General features: G+C 31.9%; 4 protein-coding genes across 9 annotated transcripts; 2 read left to right on the top strand and 2 right to left on the bottom strand.

The window, feature by feature from the left end:
* The first annotated feature begins 124 nt into the window (after positions 1–124).
* Positions 125–5227, top strand: Mlc2 (myosin regulatory light chain 2). Its single transcript, XM_018539171.1, has 5 exons — positions 125–217; positions 3101–3319; positions 3461–3644; positions 3718–3790; positions 4850–5227. The coding sequence occupies exons 1-5, from the start codon at positions 215–217 to the stop codon at positions 5001–5003; spliced, it is 633 nt and encodes a 210-aa protein (XP_018394673.1). The 5' UTR covers positions 125–214; the 3' UTR covers positions 5004–5227.
* An 837-nt stretch (positions 5228–6064) lies between these two features.
* LOC108773382 (sodium/potassium-transporting ATPase subunit beta-1) lies at positions 6065–10056 on the bottom strand. The gene is made up of 7 exons (XM_018539162.1): positions 9921–10056; positions 9662–9850; positions 9110–9229; positions 8202–8377; positions 7794–7889; positions 6490–6655; positions 6065–6255 (listed from the first exon to the last, which is right to left on the bottom strand). The coding sequence occupies exons 1-7, from the start codon at positions 10054–10056 to the stop codon at positions 6155–6157; spliced, it is 984 nt and encodes a 327-aa protein (XP_018394664.1). The 3' UTR covers positions 6065–6154.
* Positions 10057–10481: 425 nt separating this feature from the next.
* Positions 10482–10966, bottom strand: Vti1b (Vesicle transport through interaction with t-SNAREs 1b). Its single transcript, XM_018539165.1, has one exon. The coding sequence runs from the start codon at positions 10854–10856 to the stop codon at positions 10512–10514; it is 345 nt and encodes a 114-aa protein (XP_018394667.1). The 5' UTR covers positions 10857–10966; the 3' UTR covers positions 10482–10511.
* A 1052-nt stretch (positions 10967–12018) lies between these two features.
* Positions 12019–17953, top strand: LOC108773338 (Sin3A-associated protein 130). Of its 6 annotated transcripts, none has more exons than XM_018539106.1 (10): positions 12019–12237; positions 12715–13016; positions 13380–13612; positions 13774–14116; positions 14390–14596; positions 14665–15061; positions 15192–15338; positions 16782–17243; positions 17337–17533; positions 17621–17953. In XM_018539106.1, exons 2-10 carry the CDS (start codon positions 12717–12719, stop codon positions 17867–17869), a joined length of 2535 nt encoding a protein of 844 aa, XP_018394608.1. In that variant the 5' UTR covers positions 12019–12237; positions 12715–12716; the 3' UTR covers positions 17870–17953. The 6 variants fall into 6 exon arrangements, with proteins under 6 accessions (XP_018394608.1, XP_018394606.1, XP_018394604.1 ...); XM_018539104.1 differs by having other exon boundaries at positions 12710–13016; XM_018539102.1 differs by lacking the exon at positions 12019–12237 and adding an exon at positions 12269–12565 and having other exon boundaries at positions 13777–14116.
* The last annotated feature ends 300 nt before the right edge of the window (positions 17954–18253 follow it).

Raw genomic sequence — 18253 nt, 5'->3', positions numbered from 1 at the left:
GTCGAAAGGGTCGCTATTTTGAGGCGACTCGCACTAAATATGGTCTGATAGACGCTATACCCGGGACAGGGGCATTTCGGCTTGGATAACTTGTGGTTTGCTGGTGGGGGAGATCCGCAGAAGTTACTTAGACAAGTTCGGCTCTTTGATTCGGACAGTTGGTACATCGTGACCATCTCGTATTGTCCATCTCTTAGAAATCGACCGGTAAACAATGGTAAGTATTCCGAAAAATGTGTCAACGCCGTCTGTATGGACTGTTTGAAAATAGCGCGTGGATCTAATAAACCAAAAGGAATACGAGGGACTTAAGTTTATATATTCATGTGATCGAGATGCAGTAACATCATCAAACCGCAAAAGTGCATTTAACAAAGATGGATTACGCGCTATATACCGATATAAGTGACGATAAATTTATGTACATTATGTACATTGACATTATAAATTTGTGATAGTAAAGTGCGACAGTGATTTTCGTCAGACTATTTAGCAAGTTGCTCGAAATTCCAATATTGACATTGCAGTTCTATCATAAACTCTGAGACTTTAAAATAAAACTTACACATGTACACCTTCTATTATAATTATATAATAACAAATCACCGTGGAATAGCAAATATATATAATTTAATTTTCTCGTTCAGTTGAAGTATTTTTAATAAAATAGATTTAAAATTAAATAAAAGTAAATATCAATTTTTATAAATACATTATACATATGAAATTTCTATAAAGAAAAATATTGAAAAACGAAACTTATTTTATATGAAAGACATTTATTTTGTTAGTAAAATAAAAGGTGTATGTTTGATATCAATACGGTTTCATTTTTCTAATTATGATAATAAATTTAATCATGTAAGAATGAGGTAATACGAGAGGCAGTGCGATAACTGAATGCTCGCTCTATATATGTCTTGGCAGATTCACAATGTGATTCTATTCTTAGCACCGACCGGTAACGCCCCGTAAATTTTCTCATGCAATAATTCGACCAGGCTTCTCAATTTCGTTTATAGAGACCAACCAACATATAGTTATGCATACATTAACAAAGTAACTTTTACATTTTTAATTCAATTTATTCCTTTTTTCTTAATAAAAAAATTGCATAAATTATTTTGTTTTTCTATAAATCTATTATAAAAATGTTTGTGAACAGTTTGAAGATAACAGAAAATACGAACACAATTTATATTTTAAAATATATTTTTAATCTAGTATAATAATTAAATATAATAACATTTTTTAATTAAATTTCTTTTCTTATTTGTCGTTTGTACATCTTATCTATTAATTTACACCTATTTGATAAGAATTGATTAAATTTAATATTTTAGGAGAGTGAGTTTTCTTAGATACGCCATTTGTATCAAACAATTTTCGATTTCAAAACATCTCTTTCATAAATTATTTAAACTATAAAGTCAATGAATTATTTTGAATATAAAAAATTTTGAAAATTATATTTGAAACAAAAAATTATATGTACCCTAAATGTTTTAAAGATATATTTTTTAATAATGCTTTTAATAAATAATGCATTTTAGGTGACACCTTGCCGATTTCAATGTGCTTTAGATATGTTGTAGGACAGAGTGTCCTGAGTGATTTCCTAGAAGAATTAAATGAGGGATGCATTGGTTTAGGAGATATAGTAAATTAAAGTTCTATAATAATTTTTTGTCGTTTTCAGCATAGATTCTACTTCACAGACACGTATTAATGCGTATATAGTTTAATCCTAGAAACAGATTTTCGAATCTATGAATGACAAAAAAGTGTTTGCGATACAAAAATTATATGGTTTAATCGTAGACGGTAGATTTTAGGATGGGGGATTCCCCATAATCTCGGTCCTCTGCAACTCACAATCTCGCGTAAAGTGCACGGCAAACGGCAGTGTAGCATACGCTTGCCTTAGCGCCGAGACATTACCCGCGTATCTTTTGATACGAATTATTACGAATAATGAAATTTGTATATGCCATACTAATCTTTTAAAGAATGCAAACAAAATCAGAAAATTCTAGGTATTTTGTGAACAGTCAACGTGGTTCTCGCCGTTTGGTAACTGCTTTCAAAATGCTTCGCATTGTAAAGTGTATATGCATGGGTGCAGTAGATTCCGTCCTCTATGGGGGCCCCATATTAGCAAAAAAAACTAATCTAACCCGATCCATTTTTTATTTCCGCAAGTAAATTCACAAATTAAAGTTCAACATAGGTTTATATTGTAATTTTCCACGCGAAGTATAAGAACCATCCCACATCACAAAATAGATTGGGTTAGATTAGCTTTTTTTTTTGTATTGGAGCTCTTTCCGTAGCGAATCTACTGCATCTATGCATACACTTTACAATGTAAAGCAAGAGCCACCCATTCATCATATATACAAGGTGTCATATACGGACAATAATGATATTTCGAAAATGACATATATTTATATAAATATATCTCAAAAACTATAAGAAAGTTGATCAATACCTCTATAATACATCAAGAAGTGTTTTCTATATATAAGGGTTTACCAACTTTAATTTATTATATCTTCTAAACCAATGCCATCCCCCACATTAATTCTTGTGGGGGATTATATTCAGGACACTCTTCCCTACAATATATGTAAAGGTCATTAAAATTGACGTCTTTTTTATGCTATTACTCATACTTTAATTCCTTTTCCATTTAATATAATATAAAAAAAAATGATTCTTGAAACTGTTGAATGTTAAATATTTAAGCATTTCTAAGGAAAAATTTTTAATTAAAATTTTAATTAAAATTTTTAATTGTTTTAAAATATTAAAAAATGATATTCTTTAGATATAAGTTTTTAGTTCTAAATCATGACACACATTTGAAACAAATGTTCACACATTATTTGAAAACTTAAAAAAAAAAAAAAAATGCTAATCATTAATCATAGTGATTATTTTTTCATTAATATTAATACTTGTCAGATTATTTTAGATATTTTATAAAGTACAGCTATATTACACGTATCTCTTATGTGCTCAGTTTTTTAACAGTAGTAAAAAGTAGTAAAAAATACTTAAAATATATTATAAAATATTGGGGTATTTTATATTCTAGGCGGATAAGGAAAAGAAGAAGAAGACTAAAAAGAAGGAAGAGGCGCCAGCACCAGAGCCCGAGCCAGCTCCAGTTGAAGAAAAAGCACCAACTCCAACAGGCACACCAAAAGACTCTGGTTCTGCCAGAGCAAGCAGCCGCGGTAGTCGCAAGGCTAAACGCAGCGGATCCAGTGTATTTTCCATGTTCTCTCAGAAACAGGTGGCCGAATTTAAGGAGGTATGGTTCAATTAAGATATAATTATACACATAATTCTAATTTTACTTCAAATTTTTCACGAATAAATATAACAATATTAAATATGACACGTTTATACTATTATGTTCATATAGCTATTCTCAATGCTGTTGTATTCGTAGGCATTCCAATTAATGGATGCGGATAAAGATGGTATTATTGGTAAGAATGATCTTCGAGCAGCCTTCGATTCTGTCGGTCGATTAGCAACCGATAAGGAGATAGAGGAAATGCTTAACGAGGCTCCAGCGCCCATTAACTTCACTCAATTGTTAAATTTATTCGCTGTTCGTATGTCAGGATCAGGTACGTATAATCTATTAATTGGACAAAATGAGCAAAAAAGGCTTTACAAACCGAATAATTTAAATTTTTTTAGGTGCTGATGATGACGATGTTGTAATCAATGCCTTCAAGACATTTGATGACAACGGCAAAATCGACGGCGAAAGGTATATATACATGTGTGTGTGTGTGTGTGTGTGTGTGTGTGTGTGTGTGTGCGCGCGCGCCTGTGTGTACAGGATAATTCAAAATTCTGAGACGATTTTTCCTTTAGCAAAACTTTGTCCGAAGCTTAATTTTTAAATTATAAAGAGAAACATTATAGTTAACATATCGCAAGTCGAGTACAGAAGGAGCAGGAGCGGCGCGTTGAAGACTCTTTTGAAGATAACAGATTGGATTAAAAAGGTCTTATGCCCATTTTCACCAATATAGATTAACTTTAATCTCGGTTCAATTTGCTCTTCGTCTTTTTCTATTATTAGTTCGAAAAATTAGAAAAAGATGAACGGTAAGTTAAACCGAGATTATATAAAGTTAATCTATATTGGTGAAAATATAAATTGATAAGTTTCTGTTTGCACATTCTAAAACAAGTCAATTTTTTGTTTGCACATCTGTAGTTAAAAAGTTTAAATTTAAAGTTGCCATGTTGAGCACAAGATGCGATTTGAATCTATATTTGCTTCCGAAATTTTTCAAAACTCCAATTGTTAATAACTTAACTATATATGTGTGCAAACAAAAATCTATCAATTAAGACCTTTTCAATTCGATTTGCTCGAAGTTGGGAGATTAGTATGAAATTAGCCCCTCTAATTGTTATTTTAATAACTTTTTTACTAGAATTGTGCAAACGAAAATTTAAAGTGTTCATATAATATGTATATACAAATAATGAGTAATTAAATGAACTATAAAAAATTAATTTTTTCAAAAGTTGGGGACTAATTTCACACAAGTACAGAAATCATCATGTGACATTCAAGGCTGCGTTCTAAAATTTACTGCCAGCGCTGAAAATCTACAGTTTATGTTATGTTATTTATTATACATTTACAGCACAGGTAATAAATTTTGGAAGACGGCCTGATTCTACATTTAAAAAAGCTAAATTTTGAGCCTTCAAACATTTAAAAAGTATTATACCATTTTAGCAGAGCCATTTGCGTTTTTAGATGGAATGACCTATATTATATAAGATGATTTTTACGTTTGTTACATAGATTAAGGCACGCTTTATTGACGTGGGGCGATAAATTCACACCAAAGGAGGTGAATGATGCATTTGATCAGATGTACATCGATGATAAAGGCTTCATTGATACTCCGAGCTTAATTGCTATGTTGACCGGCACGGGCGAAGAAGAAGAGGAATAAGATCTAAAATTGTATCATCAAGAAAAAATGTTCCTTAATTGATGTCTCATATTAACGTCAGATTCATACAAAATTTTTCTCAAAAAAAGAACAGATATTTTATATGCAATTCTTTCTCTTTCCTGTTTTCTTTCTTTCTCCTCTTTTTTTCTTCCTCATACTCTTCTACTCAGCGATAAAAATATGACAAGAATGACGCAACTACTATACGTATTGATTAGTCTCAACTGACTACTTCTCGTTCTCTTTCTGTTTCTCTCACTTTTTACATCTCTTCATCATTCTTTCATTGTTCCTTATTTTTCGACTTGTTCTAACTTTTTTTCTTACTCTTTAATCTACATTTTTTTCTTTTCTTGTGCTACAAAAATATTTCTCTACCTTTTCTTATTTATCTTTCTTTATGATATGACCTATCTTATTTCAATTTTTATCCCCCCCCCCTCTCTCTCTCTCTCTCTCTACCTGTTTTCATCTTTTTGCTCTAGAAAACACTGTTGATTCCAGAAGGGAATTTGGGCGAATCTGGGAAAAACAAATTTCAACACAATTCACAAATGTACAAAAAATACATATTTGTAGACAAATAAAGCTTCGTCCTGCCCTTTTCTCGTTTACATTGTATAATAAAGATATTAATTCCTTACTTTAGTAAAAGTAATAAATTCTATAAATGGAACTCTCTGTGTGGTCTTAAACCATTATATTCCATCGATAGAAACGGTTTAGTCTTTCAATTTATGAGAATATTAAACATTATACTTTTGTTATCTCTCAGGAAACATAAACACGACAATTTGAGTCAGTTAAGAAAAATATATTATGATACACATAATTGCAGCTTTTTTGTTTTTATAAATGTTCCTCGCAGATCAAAATAATCTTTAAACAAAATAATATTCAGAAAATTATACATTTTTCTATATTATTATTAATGTAACGTAATAAATAAAAGGAATTATTAATGACAAAATGTTTTATAAATTAGAATAAACGTTTAATATGAAATTATAAGAATTCTCTGGATAAAAAAAATTTCTTTTTCATATTCTGCACGAAATACATTAAAACTTATCTATAATTTCTTATTATGTCTGCGTATTTGTGTATGAATAAATGTTTAAAGTGCACAGACATTTGTTGATCACCTTTTATAATTCGCCTAGAATTAGTTGAAAATCCAGTGCGTTCTGTGCATCTTTGTTAATGTTGAATGCCCATAAGTTACATTCCACCGTCACTAATCTAAACGCTAAAAACAATGTATTAATAAAATACAATATATTTATCCATATTATTAAAATGTTAACCATATTATTAAAAAAATTAGTAATTGATAATTTCAACTTTTATTTGTATAAATATAAATATGACTATTAACAAAATTTATCAAATCTTTTATAAATAATATTCTAAACCATTATTTTCTATTTTTAAAGTGTTTGAATATATAATTTTTATAATCATATATATCTTAATGGTTTACATGTGACATTTTTAAAACGCAGTGCGACTACTGGTGCCAAATAATCTGGTTGACCAATAAACGGGAAATATTGCACAGAAAAGCCAGGACTTGGAAAATACTCAATTTCTCCGATGTGCTCTTTATCGACGTTATTCACTCCATCACACCACAACCAGATTTGGAACTATTAATTATTCTAGATTAAATTGCGTAAATACACATACATATACATCCAGTTAGCAACATATCTTGTCGCTGCGGTATATCGCTTGCAAGTATAAATACATGTGTTGCTATCAAAATTGCAGCACCTGTGTTCGTATTTATTGGCAAATTGTTGCCTTCACTATATGAAACTTTAAGTAGCAATATACCAATTTTAAAACAGCAATATGTTACTTTTTCTACAAGTGTCGTGCTGAACTCAGGTACTAAAAAATTGATTAAAAATATGTAGAGGCCGGAACTTTGCTTATAAATGATTGCATTGCATAGAACTCTGTAAGAACTAATGAGAACTGCCGTTGAAACTGATAGAAATAGTCAGCACGTCACTTTTTCTAGAAGTTTTATGCCATTTTCTATATATAGGATGTATAAAAATTGTTAAATGTTGTTATTTTATTTTGAAAATGCATAACTTAGTTGGTTTTTAGTAGAACTATCGGGAACTGTTGCTAAAAGTGCAAATATTAATTTTTTTCTTGTACTTTAGAGGAAATCTGACGTGCCAGATTCGCGTAGTTAGCACGCCATATATATTTTCAATTTTAGTTTTTTCATATTAAAACTGCGGAACTATTTTTTATTTCTAGATAGAACTGTAGAACTATGAAAAGTGCTACTGGAACTGTTGTAATTTTTTTTGATATCGACAGAATGTCGTGCCAGCTTCATAGATCCTATTATCTAATACTATCTCATATATTTGCAAAACAAAGTTCGCGCCCGCGCGCATAAGTGTGAGTGTGAGTATGTGTATGTATGTGCGTGTACGTATTTGTGATAATATTTGATCTCAAAACCATGAGAATAGCGCAACTGGTACTCCTCGAAATTAATATTTATGCCCCATTCTTCTACGATCTAACTTTACCAAATCTCTTGGGAAAATGATAGTGGGCCGTGTTCTCGACACAATCAAACCCACGCGCCCTTTGGAAAATTTTAAAAGTTGAAATCGGTTACACAGTGTTATTAAATCATCTCGACCCCGAAAATTTCTCAGTTTCGCGTAAAGGAGGCACGGCAGTGTCGCGCGCTTGGCTTAGCGCCGAGACACTACCGTGTCTCCAGATATACATGATAAGTTTGAATCAAACCTTGTTTGAAAATTTTACAGCTTCTTGCAAAGCATGTGGCATATTTTCTGGTAAGAGGGATGATGTGTTATAAGGAATTGGTATCCAATTAAATCTCTGAAATATAATTAATTTTTAAGAAACTTTATGTAGTAAAAATTTTTAATAGAAATTATAATAAGATACTTCGATGAAATATCTCAATGTAATTTTGTTCACAATTTCTGATGATCTTACTGAAATTATAATGAAGTTTTTTGATGCACAATATCGTGGAAAACGAGATGGAAGTTTAATATACAATGTATCGATCTTTTTATTGTAATAAACAAGGATTGCAAAAAATCTGCAAGAACTTTTGCTCTGACCTAATAAATTTCTTACATCATTATATTCTTATATTTTAAAAAAAATAGAATTATTATTTACCTTATTGAACTTAATGAGAACACATGGTTGTAATGGATCAGTATATCCATATGGAGGCTGTCCACAAACACCAAGACTTTCAATATCGAAAAAACAAGGTTTTGTATTAGATGTGATTAATGATCTATCACTACATTCCGCAACTGTTTTATAGTTCTCTTTACTTTTATTGTACTCTAAAATGAAAACGTTAGTGATCATCTTTTTCCTTATTAAAATAGAAAATACTTTACTGTAATTATTTTTTTATATAAAATCAATTTCTATTCAATTTGTTTTTTTATATTTAAAATACAATTAAAAGATGATATAATAAATATCGAGTTAGGGGAACCAGCTCTAATAATTTTGATCTTGACATATGTAGCCAAAGTCATGATCCCGAATGACCTTCAACAGGTTCTAATCGCCGCACAATGTAGAAAAATCAGAAATAGTGTTCAAAATTGTCTAAAATCTTTAAATCTTAACCGATTTTAATGTGATTCCGGTCTTTTTTAAATTAACTTATTCAATTATAATTTCATAATCCAAGACATTTTTTTCAATTGAAAAAATATAAGACTCTCCTAATTCTATATTATGAACAAAACTGGATTTGAGACTCTCAGATCTGTTTTGAACTGAAAAAATAGCAATTATAATGTCATTCCAATCCCGTATCATGAATTACACGGCTCATTTTTTTCCATAAAACTTTCTTTTGATTGAAAAGTAGCTTCAATCCCTTGTCACCGATTTAAAAAACATCAAGAATTTAGATTCGCTAATGACCACACGAAATTATTTCTATTTACATATTAAATTTTTTTTCCAGACACTGAGTTGTTGATTAAAGAATACTGATTATTAATGCTTGCATTATTTATTTTCTTTTACTTGCATTATTATTTATTTGATATGCATACCTTGTAAAAAGTCGTTCAACGCTTGTACATATCTTTTTAGTCGAGCATTTGTATTAGAATTATCTACCCAAATAATAGGAGATTTCGTGGGCAGCAAAATATTTGGTTTGAAGGCAATTCCTGTTTTAAACAAAGTATAATAATAATGAAGATATCCAATAATAATAATGAAGATGTCCAATAATAAAAAATTGATTAAAATAGATTGAAACTTTTATATATTTTTTAAGTTCATTGAAATATCAATTGGATAGAAAAACTGTATTTTCTATTCAGAATTTTTAATTAAATATAGTACTTATAATGAACAGAACAAGCTGATATTATTTTAAGATTGAAAAACAGAAATATGCTTCATGCAATCCTACAAATGAATAAAAATGCATTTAGATTGAAAAGTATTTATTTTAACATTTTGAGAATGAATATTTTTGAAAATCTAAATCAGTTTCAATCTGTCTTCACTCTTGTTTATTGAGCTATTAGTATATGAATTTTCAGTTGCAACTGAAACAGCATATTATATTTTATTACATTTTAAGAAAAATTTACCTGGATTATTAAAATCTAATTGACGAAAAAGCGGAAAACTATCATCGGAATAAGATTTAGGCGTTAAGCCGCTGTAAAGAAAAAACGGTCTTTCTAGTTTCGAGACATAGTCGATACTGATCCACATTTGCAATGCAAACAAGGAGCCCAATACAGTAAAGAAACATAAATAGAAGAGTCCTAACAAGCCTGTATATGTAACAATCATATGATTATGTAATGATTAACAATTGAGAGAATATACCTCTCAAACAATTACCCCATTCTTTCCCACTTCTGCCAAGCAACTGTCTTCTATCTGGATTCCAAACAAATAGCAAAAAATTTTGAAATGCTCCTAAGTCGGGCTCGGGTATTCTATTTCGATAATATTCATCGTCATGCAGAATAACCATTTTGAGGATTTCTTATCATTCGTTTATGACAGGCTAATGAAACAATAATGTGAAATAATTAAATTATGAAACATGCATGAAGTGAGCAACAATTTTAATATTGCTCTATTCACTATTAATTGATAGAACTAAATAAAATTTTATATAAATTCACTATAGAATTATTTTATTCCTGCCTTCGCTGAACTATTGCACAGAGAATGCAGTAAAAAACATATCTAATTATAATATATTTTGAAATAGTTCAGTAACATATGAAAGATATAAAAGAATAATCAAAATAATCACGGGAAAAAAAATTAATTTTTCAAAAAAACTTATCTTAAAGTTTACATATTTATTTCATTAAATTTTACAAAAATTGCTTAACCACAACTATCAATTGTTATATATTATATTTTATATTATGTACAATATCATTTCCTCTTAGTTTATCAAGCTTAATAGTAGACGGCTTATTTATGAAAAAATCTTAAATATACAATTATACCAAGAATAACTAACTCTAGTAAAATAATCAAGATTAGCACAATTTTGTTTGTCAAAACCTTTAATCGCATAATATTAAGAATTTTTCTCGTTTTATCCAATTCCTCATCTGTCTGTGACAATCTCCGTTTTGCTCGCAAGAGACGATCCCTTTGTTCACCTAACTCAGAGATCACTTCTGTACCAACTTGCTCATTTTCTGTAGCGACAACTTGCGATCTTGCGACCGACTGTGCCGAACGTTCTAATACTGCATTTCCATCCAGCAAAATACGCCGATGTTCAGCATCCCAATCCACTCCAAAATTCATCTTCTTTATATTATTCAATGTAGCATACAGCAACGAAGAATAAAGAATGAATATGATCAAACGTTACTTCTATACTTAATACATTCTTCTTCTTGTTGTATCCGAAATATCAAAACTATTACATTAGCAAATACAACAGTAAATATAATGAATACAAGAAAATATTACCATAACAAATATTTTAGATATAAAAAAATTACCTGTTCGGAGAAATAACGATTCTTATTTCACAATTTTAATAAGATATTTATGTTTTTTTTTTATCATTTATTGATTATATTTCTATACCAACTATATAACCGTTTATTACTGTTCACATAAATAACATAACTGTCAGTACTGTCACTGTGACGCAGAGAGAAACCTAAAAGAGAACATGAGATGAAGAGAACTTCTTTCCTATAACCACAAATTGGTACCGCGCACTATTGCCCTCTGAAGAAGTGGATGTAAACTACACAACAATGGCTGCGGTCCATTTACGAATGTTTCGAAGCATTTTTTGATTGGACAATTAGTATAATTCTTTCTTCTGATTGGTCAGTCAAAAGCTTCGAAGGATTTGTAGCGCCAATTGGACCGCACCCGACAAATGAACCGAGCAAATGAACATAATTGGTTGTTATATGGAGTCTACAATAGAAATCGTAACATTTACAGCCATTTACGGCCTTACGTTTTTCTATGTGCCATGGGTTTTACTTTCTATTGAATTATCTTATTTCAGCGTTATGTATAAACATATATACATGATATCAATGTGTATTTAATTAATTAATTTGATGCATATATTTTACTAATTTAATACATTATTCTTTAAATACATTGCTGAAATTAAGATTATTTAATAGAAAATTACTAGTTAAACGCGTATCAAGTGCTCGATGTAAAAAAGAGTCTCTGTCAAATTATCGACTTTAAAAAGAGAGAGATTTTTAAATTAAAAATGAAAATACAGGACTCTTAAGTATTTAAAATATAATAAAAGGGTACAAGGCTAATAAGAGTCACACATTCAAGATTAAAAGAGATTTTTAAGCTTACGTAAAGTATCGTTGGTACAATCGAGCCTTAACAGTTCCATGATTGGTCGGTCAGAGTTGCATTCAGTTCGAGAAGAAAGTTCCTATGTGGACGCCACGCAATAAATGGAACATTTCTTCATCTTAAAAGCCGCATTCCTGCCCTGTATTGTGCTTACTTACATTTGTCTGATTGCGCGCCGCAAACGTCGTTATAACGATGCTAGAAGCGTTATCCAGATTTTGGTATGTGTTGTTCCCCGATACAAGCGTTTACCAATTCCGAATGCACGAGAAGGGTTTTACGTGGGCCTGCGAGTGATTCGGCATCATCTTCCCGGGCCGAGGCTTCTACGCAGGTACGCGCCTTTTCACGGTGACGCTACGCGGGCAGTTGACTACTGTGGACCGCTCGAAACACTACTCGCGAATAGACGGAGAATGGTCCTATATTTGGTGCTTGACTAGTGTGCCCTTAGAAGTGTGCAAGTTCGACGATGCGACGACAGTACGTCCTTGTCCGTCCGGGATCTTCTCCCGCGTACACATCAACGGGTCGCCGTAACCTCCAAAGTTTGTTTGAGGCTTGGACCGATACTCCATTATGACATAAAACAACAGCCCAAACTGTCGTCATACAGATGGCTCGTCCTGCTTTGAGCATTATGTGTCGAGAGCAGCTTGCAGGTCAACTCCCGTGTAAACCCACCTCACCTCTCACTAGAGTAGCCTTGTGGATAATCTCCTGGCTCTTGTGGATCACCTTCCTGATTTGCTCTGATCCATCTCCATATGCAGCCTGTTATTAATTTATCCGTTTTGTTTTAATAGCGCAGCCATGAACACTACAATAAGCACTGTGAGTAGTAGTGGTGACAAACGTCTACCAGAAACTACCGTACAGACTGTGGCACAAAACTTAACTACAATGCAACAGAATGTACAGAGTGTACAGAGCATGGTGCAAAGTAATGTACCGAACATTCAACCGACCCAGACTATCGTTGGATCCATGACACCCAGCAGTTTAGTAGGCAAATCGATATCTCTGGATATGAATCCAAAGTTGTCTTTAATGAAGCCTGTAGTACCTTCTGGTACTACCTCGTCTACAGAAACGAGTAAAATAACAACAACGGTAATTCTAGCATTGTGTTGAAATTCATATTATAATATTGATATTATAACATTAATTTCATATTATAATGTATTATAACGTTATTATTATATTGCTTACAATAATGCTACAGTTATGTTTTATTTTATAATGAAATGTTTTACTATAAAATAAAATGTTTTACTGCAAAATAAAATATAGTAGAATATCTTATTTTATAATAAAATGTATTGAAATTTATTTCAATATTTAGTATTAAATATACCAAAAAGTATTTTATAAAATGTAGGATATTTTAATAATGGAAAATTTAATTGTCAAGCGCTTTAATAATCATGCATACATTTGTGATAGATTTATTAATACCAGATTCAATGCTTCTAGTTATGTTCTATAGGATCTACAGTAAAAATAATATCACCAGGAATGTTAAGTACTGTGGAAAGGCAAATTCCATCTCAAACACAATTACCACATCCAGTCACTATACCAGCTACGTACCATGTACCACGTGGACCTGCTGCAGTTGCTAATATCTCTGCACCTAGATCGACGACAGTTGCCACTCCTATCATCAGGACAAATATTGGACAAATTGTACCTGTTACTAGATCAGGGTACATACATACTTAAAATAATAGTTTCTGAATGATTTTCAAATAAATGAAATATATATAATTAAAAGGAAAAAATTGAAATAGTTATTTAGAAATATATACTTACACACAGAATTAATGGAACAAACCAGTTATATCGCATCATGTGTTGATTTTTTCAGTAGTAATACACCAATTTCTAATCCCCAATGGCAACCTAAAACAACATCCGTTGCACTATACGCACAGCCACAAAGACATCCCGCCCCTTCCGTCAGCAGAGTCTCCAGACCATCGTCCACCACTGTGTATACAGGACAACAGCCACGATTAATTACACCAGCCAGTCAAGCAAGATCTGTTCAAGCTACTATGGTTGCTGGTAGTTCGTCCAGGTTAATAGCACCAGTCTTGCAAACTAATCTTACTAGACATCCAGTTGCACAAAACAGACCGCCAACGCCGCAAGTAGTAACTGTGTCACAGACTTCGCAACCCATCAGATCGTCGACACAAACCATTCAAGTAAATTATATAACATAATATATTAATATATGTATATCTATATGTATAATATATATGTTTAATATTGTACAATTTTTTGTTTACTCTTTTACGCACTTTCAAAAACTTACAGTTGTCAAACACAGTTTTGAGTCATGGTACACGAATATCGACACAATGCGTTTGACCCGGAGGTGAAGGCATACGTGACGGTTGAGTGTACTACTTTTCTGAATTGCACATAAATGCCAAGAAGGAAAATAAACAATTTATGAATTTTATTAAAATGTTTAGCCTACACAATCTAGCAGACCTCTAACTACGACTGGTACGAAACGCATAGCTGCATCACCCATTGTGGAGACAGTGAACAGAATAAGCAGTGCAGCTTCAGTTACTGTCGGTTCAGTGGAACCAACAGTAGGACGACAATTGTCAATTAGTGGTAATACGGTGGCCGGACCATCGACTGTTAGCCATATCGTTATTCCTTCGCAACAGGTAGATGTCGTACTCTAATTTACAATATATTGAAAATTCTCTCAGAGTGATAAACAATTGTTTAATAGGTTCAATCACAGCAAGGTGCACCGCGTGTCGTTCAAACCGTCACATCTCTGTCGAGCCTCAGTACCGTATCACAAGTAATTACAACGACCGCAAATACACAGTCAAATGCAATGCGCATACTGCAAACAGTTCCAACTACAGTAGCGAAAATCGCAGGAATGTCTTTACACCCTTTGCCTATCGCTCTGCCGGTCAGAGCTACATCGGCGCCGATTAAGGCTGCGCCTACACAGTCCCAAAATATTGGACAAACTGTCCAAGTGAAACCGGCACCACAAGCTAATTTACGCATGTCGTCCACCAACAGCAGTACAGTCACAAGTTCTGCTCAGCCAGTCCAAGGGCAGTATATACATCCACCACATACTACTACGTATCTTTCCTTTGAAACTACAGGTAAAAATCAATTTATAAACACTAATAGGTGGATTATCTTTTACATTCTTATATCCTGTGATAAATATAATTGCATTGTTTCCTCCTGTGATAACAAAAATAATCTTGTTTTTTTTTTTTTTTTTTCCAGGAACGTACTCACAGTTTCGACAAGCTTCAGTGCAGCCAGTGAGATTAGTTGTTGAGCCAGGATACGAAGAACCCCATGGTAAACCTAATGCGTCTCCTAGACCGAGCATTCTACGAAAGAGGGATCATGACAATTCACCAGTTAAAGGTACGATTATATTAGTAAATATAAATGAAGCCATAATGACATGTTATATAAAAAGTATTTATTCTACACACAACATTTTTTATCAAAAATTTTTTTCCAAGTCTCACGTCGGAAAATTTTTTGGGAGTACCGAGTAGTTCTGATCGGAGTTCTGGACAGTTCTCGGCGAGTTCTGTCGAAAAGTCAGGGCTCAAAGCGATTGGACCAACGGTTTCCGAGATATACTCACTCTAAAAATTGTTGATCTTCCGACAAATGTCGCTGTATCTTGCAAACCGTTGGTCTAATCGCTTTTTCACCTTACAGTTTTCGATAGAACTCGTCGAGTACTATAAAAAACGCAACTCAGAACTACTCGGTACTCTCAAAAAAATTTTCAAAGATTTCCACTATTTTTTTAAAACTTTATTATATTTCAAAAATGTTTTTTATGTATCAAGAACTCTAGGTATTCGCAAAATAGTTCTGTTCAGCTGATCAGAACTATGCGACCTTGAATTAAAAAGTTAGCACCTCATTTTTAAAAAATTATTAAAAAATGATTATTAAGCGCATAGTCATTAAAAATCATAGAGAACTCTTCGTATCGTCAAAAAGAAGCAGGAATTATCATCAGAACTGTTGTATCTAAAAATTAATTTTTCAAAAATTTTTAATTTCTTTTTTATTATTCGAAAATTTTTTTTACATATTAGGAACTCTAGGCAATCGCAAATTGAAGCTATTAAGCCGCTCAGAACTATTCCACCTCGAAATTCGATAAAAAGTTAGCACCCCATTTTTAAAAAATGTAAAAAAAATGTTTATTGAGTGGAACTCTTGTTATTAACTATAGGGAACTCTTCGTCTCGTCAAAAGGAAGTGGGAACTCTAATCAGAACTCCTGAGTACTATAGTTGGGGTGCTAACTGCACATATCCTTTATCGATTTATAAGAATAAAAAGTAATTGAAAGATTTAATTTTACAGCGTGTTGTGAAACATGCTTGAAAATGTCGAGCTTATAATATATTAATAACATGTTTATATGTGATAGGTGTGATTATTTATATATGAAAAAGAATTCTCGTTCTATTACTCGTTCTATTACTTCGTTCTATTACTCGTTCTATTACTTCGTTCTATTACTCGTTCTATTACTCGTTCTATTACTTCGTTCTATTACTCGTTCTATTACTCGTTCTATTACTTCGTTTTATTACTCAGTTTGTTGGCATATTTTAAAACAAAAAGAATATTAAAATAGAAATACATTAGATATTAGAGGTAAATTTTCTGTGTATAATTTTTCAATATACCATTGTACATTTATAATTAATTATAATGATTTTTATTTTCTCTATTTTCTATTATATATATTATAAAATAAGACCTGAAATTTTTTGCTAATAAATTACTTATACTTATTTAATGAACATCCATTATAGAATTTCAATTTCACAGGGGAGTCACAATTTCTTGCAGGTGCAGCTAAAAATTTAGTTCCCGTATTAGCATCTTTGCCATCAAGTAGATCAATGTCCAGTCCACCATGTTCACCGAAGGGCGATCAGGATGGTGGTGGATGCCAAAGTTCTGGATCTACGACTGTATCTGCTACATCTTCGCCAGGCCTCGATGAGGAACTTGAACAATCCAGAATTACTATTAATCCCACTATAGAAATGTCACCAAGAAAAAAGCCACGCAAACAGCAACTTACAGGTGTAGAATTAACTGAACCTAAATTTACGGAGGAAGAAATGCAATTTCTTACTGAAGAAAAATTAAAGAAGGAGAATAAAGAGGAATCAAAAGAGAAGTTGTCCGACAAAAGGCAACTTCCCAATGTACAAAGTGATATTAAATTATCTACTCAGCAAACAGAAATCACAATACGATCACGGCCTGTACCAAGTTTATTAGGTATATATAATACAAACATTTTATTCCGTTAGATCCATTATGTCGTTCGTATTTTCTATGTTAATTATTTTCTTCCTATTCACATATTTTCAGACTCTTCTTGGAAAAAAAGATGGGCAGAAATTAAATTACCGCATTATAGAAGACCTAGCGATGTCCGACCTCATGAGGAAAGAAGACCAACAGTTGCTGAACTAGCACAACAGAAATATGTATTACAGAGATTGAATGGATGGAAAATCTATCATCTCACTACACAAATGGAAGATATTGCATCCCTTGAAAAACAGGTATATTGACTAGTCGCATTGTTTAGATTTCCCTCCAATTTATTTACGTTTAGACAACAAAATCATGTTCGTATAATATATTTGTAGGTTCATGAAAAATTAAAAGCGACACTCGCGCTACTGGAATCACAGCAAACTGTTAAAAGTAAACATAATGATGGTCTCGAACGAGTAAATGAGCTGATTAAGGGGAATATGCAGCGCAGCAATTTAATCAGTGAGGGCATGAACGAAGCACGTACACAACTAGTTGCTATATTTCAACATAAAGGTCCTATTACTGATCTTTTACAACGCTGTGGTAACAAACGAGCACAGAAAAAAAGGGATAAATGAGCAATTGTGCTAAATAAATACGTAGAATCGTTATAAACGAACTTTGTTGACGGAAAGTTCAAAAAGGAACTATTTTTATCTGTGTCACAGATTCTATATATAGGAATAAATAAATGGTTTTATAAGTCTAAAAAAGACATGACTATGTCGCTATATAATAATATGTTTATAATTTTATTATATAAATCTATAACGTTTTTATTTTAATATAATACTTCTTACTCCTCTAGTCAAATGTCTTTCTATTTATTTACTTTCTGCCTCTAATTAATGCACATATCTCTATTTAGATGGAACGTGATTTCTTAGAAGAAATTAAAATATTAGAACAAAATACAATTCGAATAAATATTGACCACGTTCAGGACAATATTATGCAATTTG

Source organism: Cyphomyrmex costatus, unplaced genomic scaffold, assembly GCF_001594065.2.
Source record: "Cyphomyrmex costatus isolate MS0001 unplaced genomic scaffold, Ccosl1.0 scaffold205, whole genome shotgun sequence".
Lineage (NCBI taxonomy): Eukaryota > Metazoa > Arthropoda > Insecta > Hymenoptera > Formicidae > Cyphomyrmex > Cyphomyrmex costatus.
Note: the sequence above shows the minus strand (reverse complement) of the source record. Positions and strands in the feature narration are given on the sequence as shown.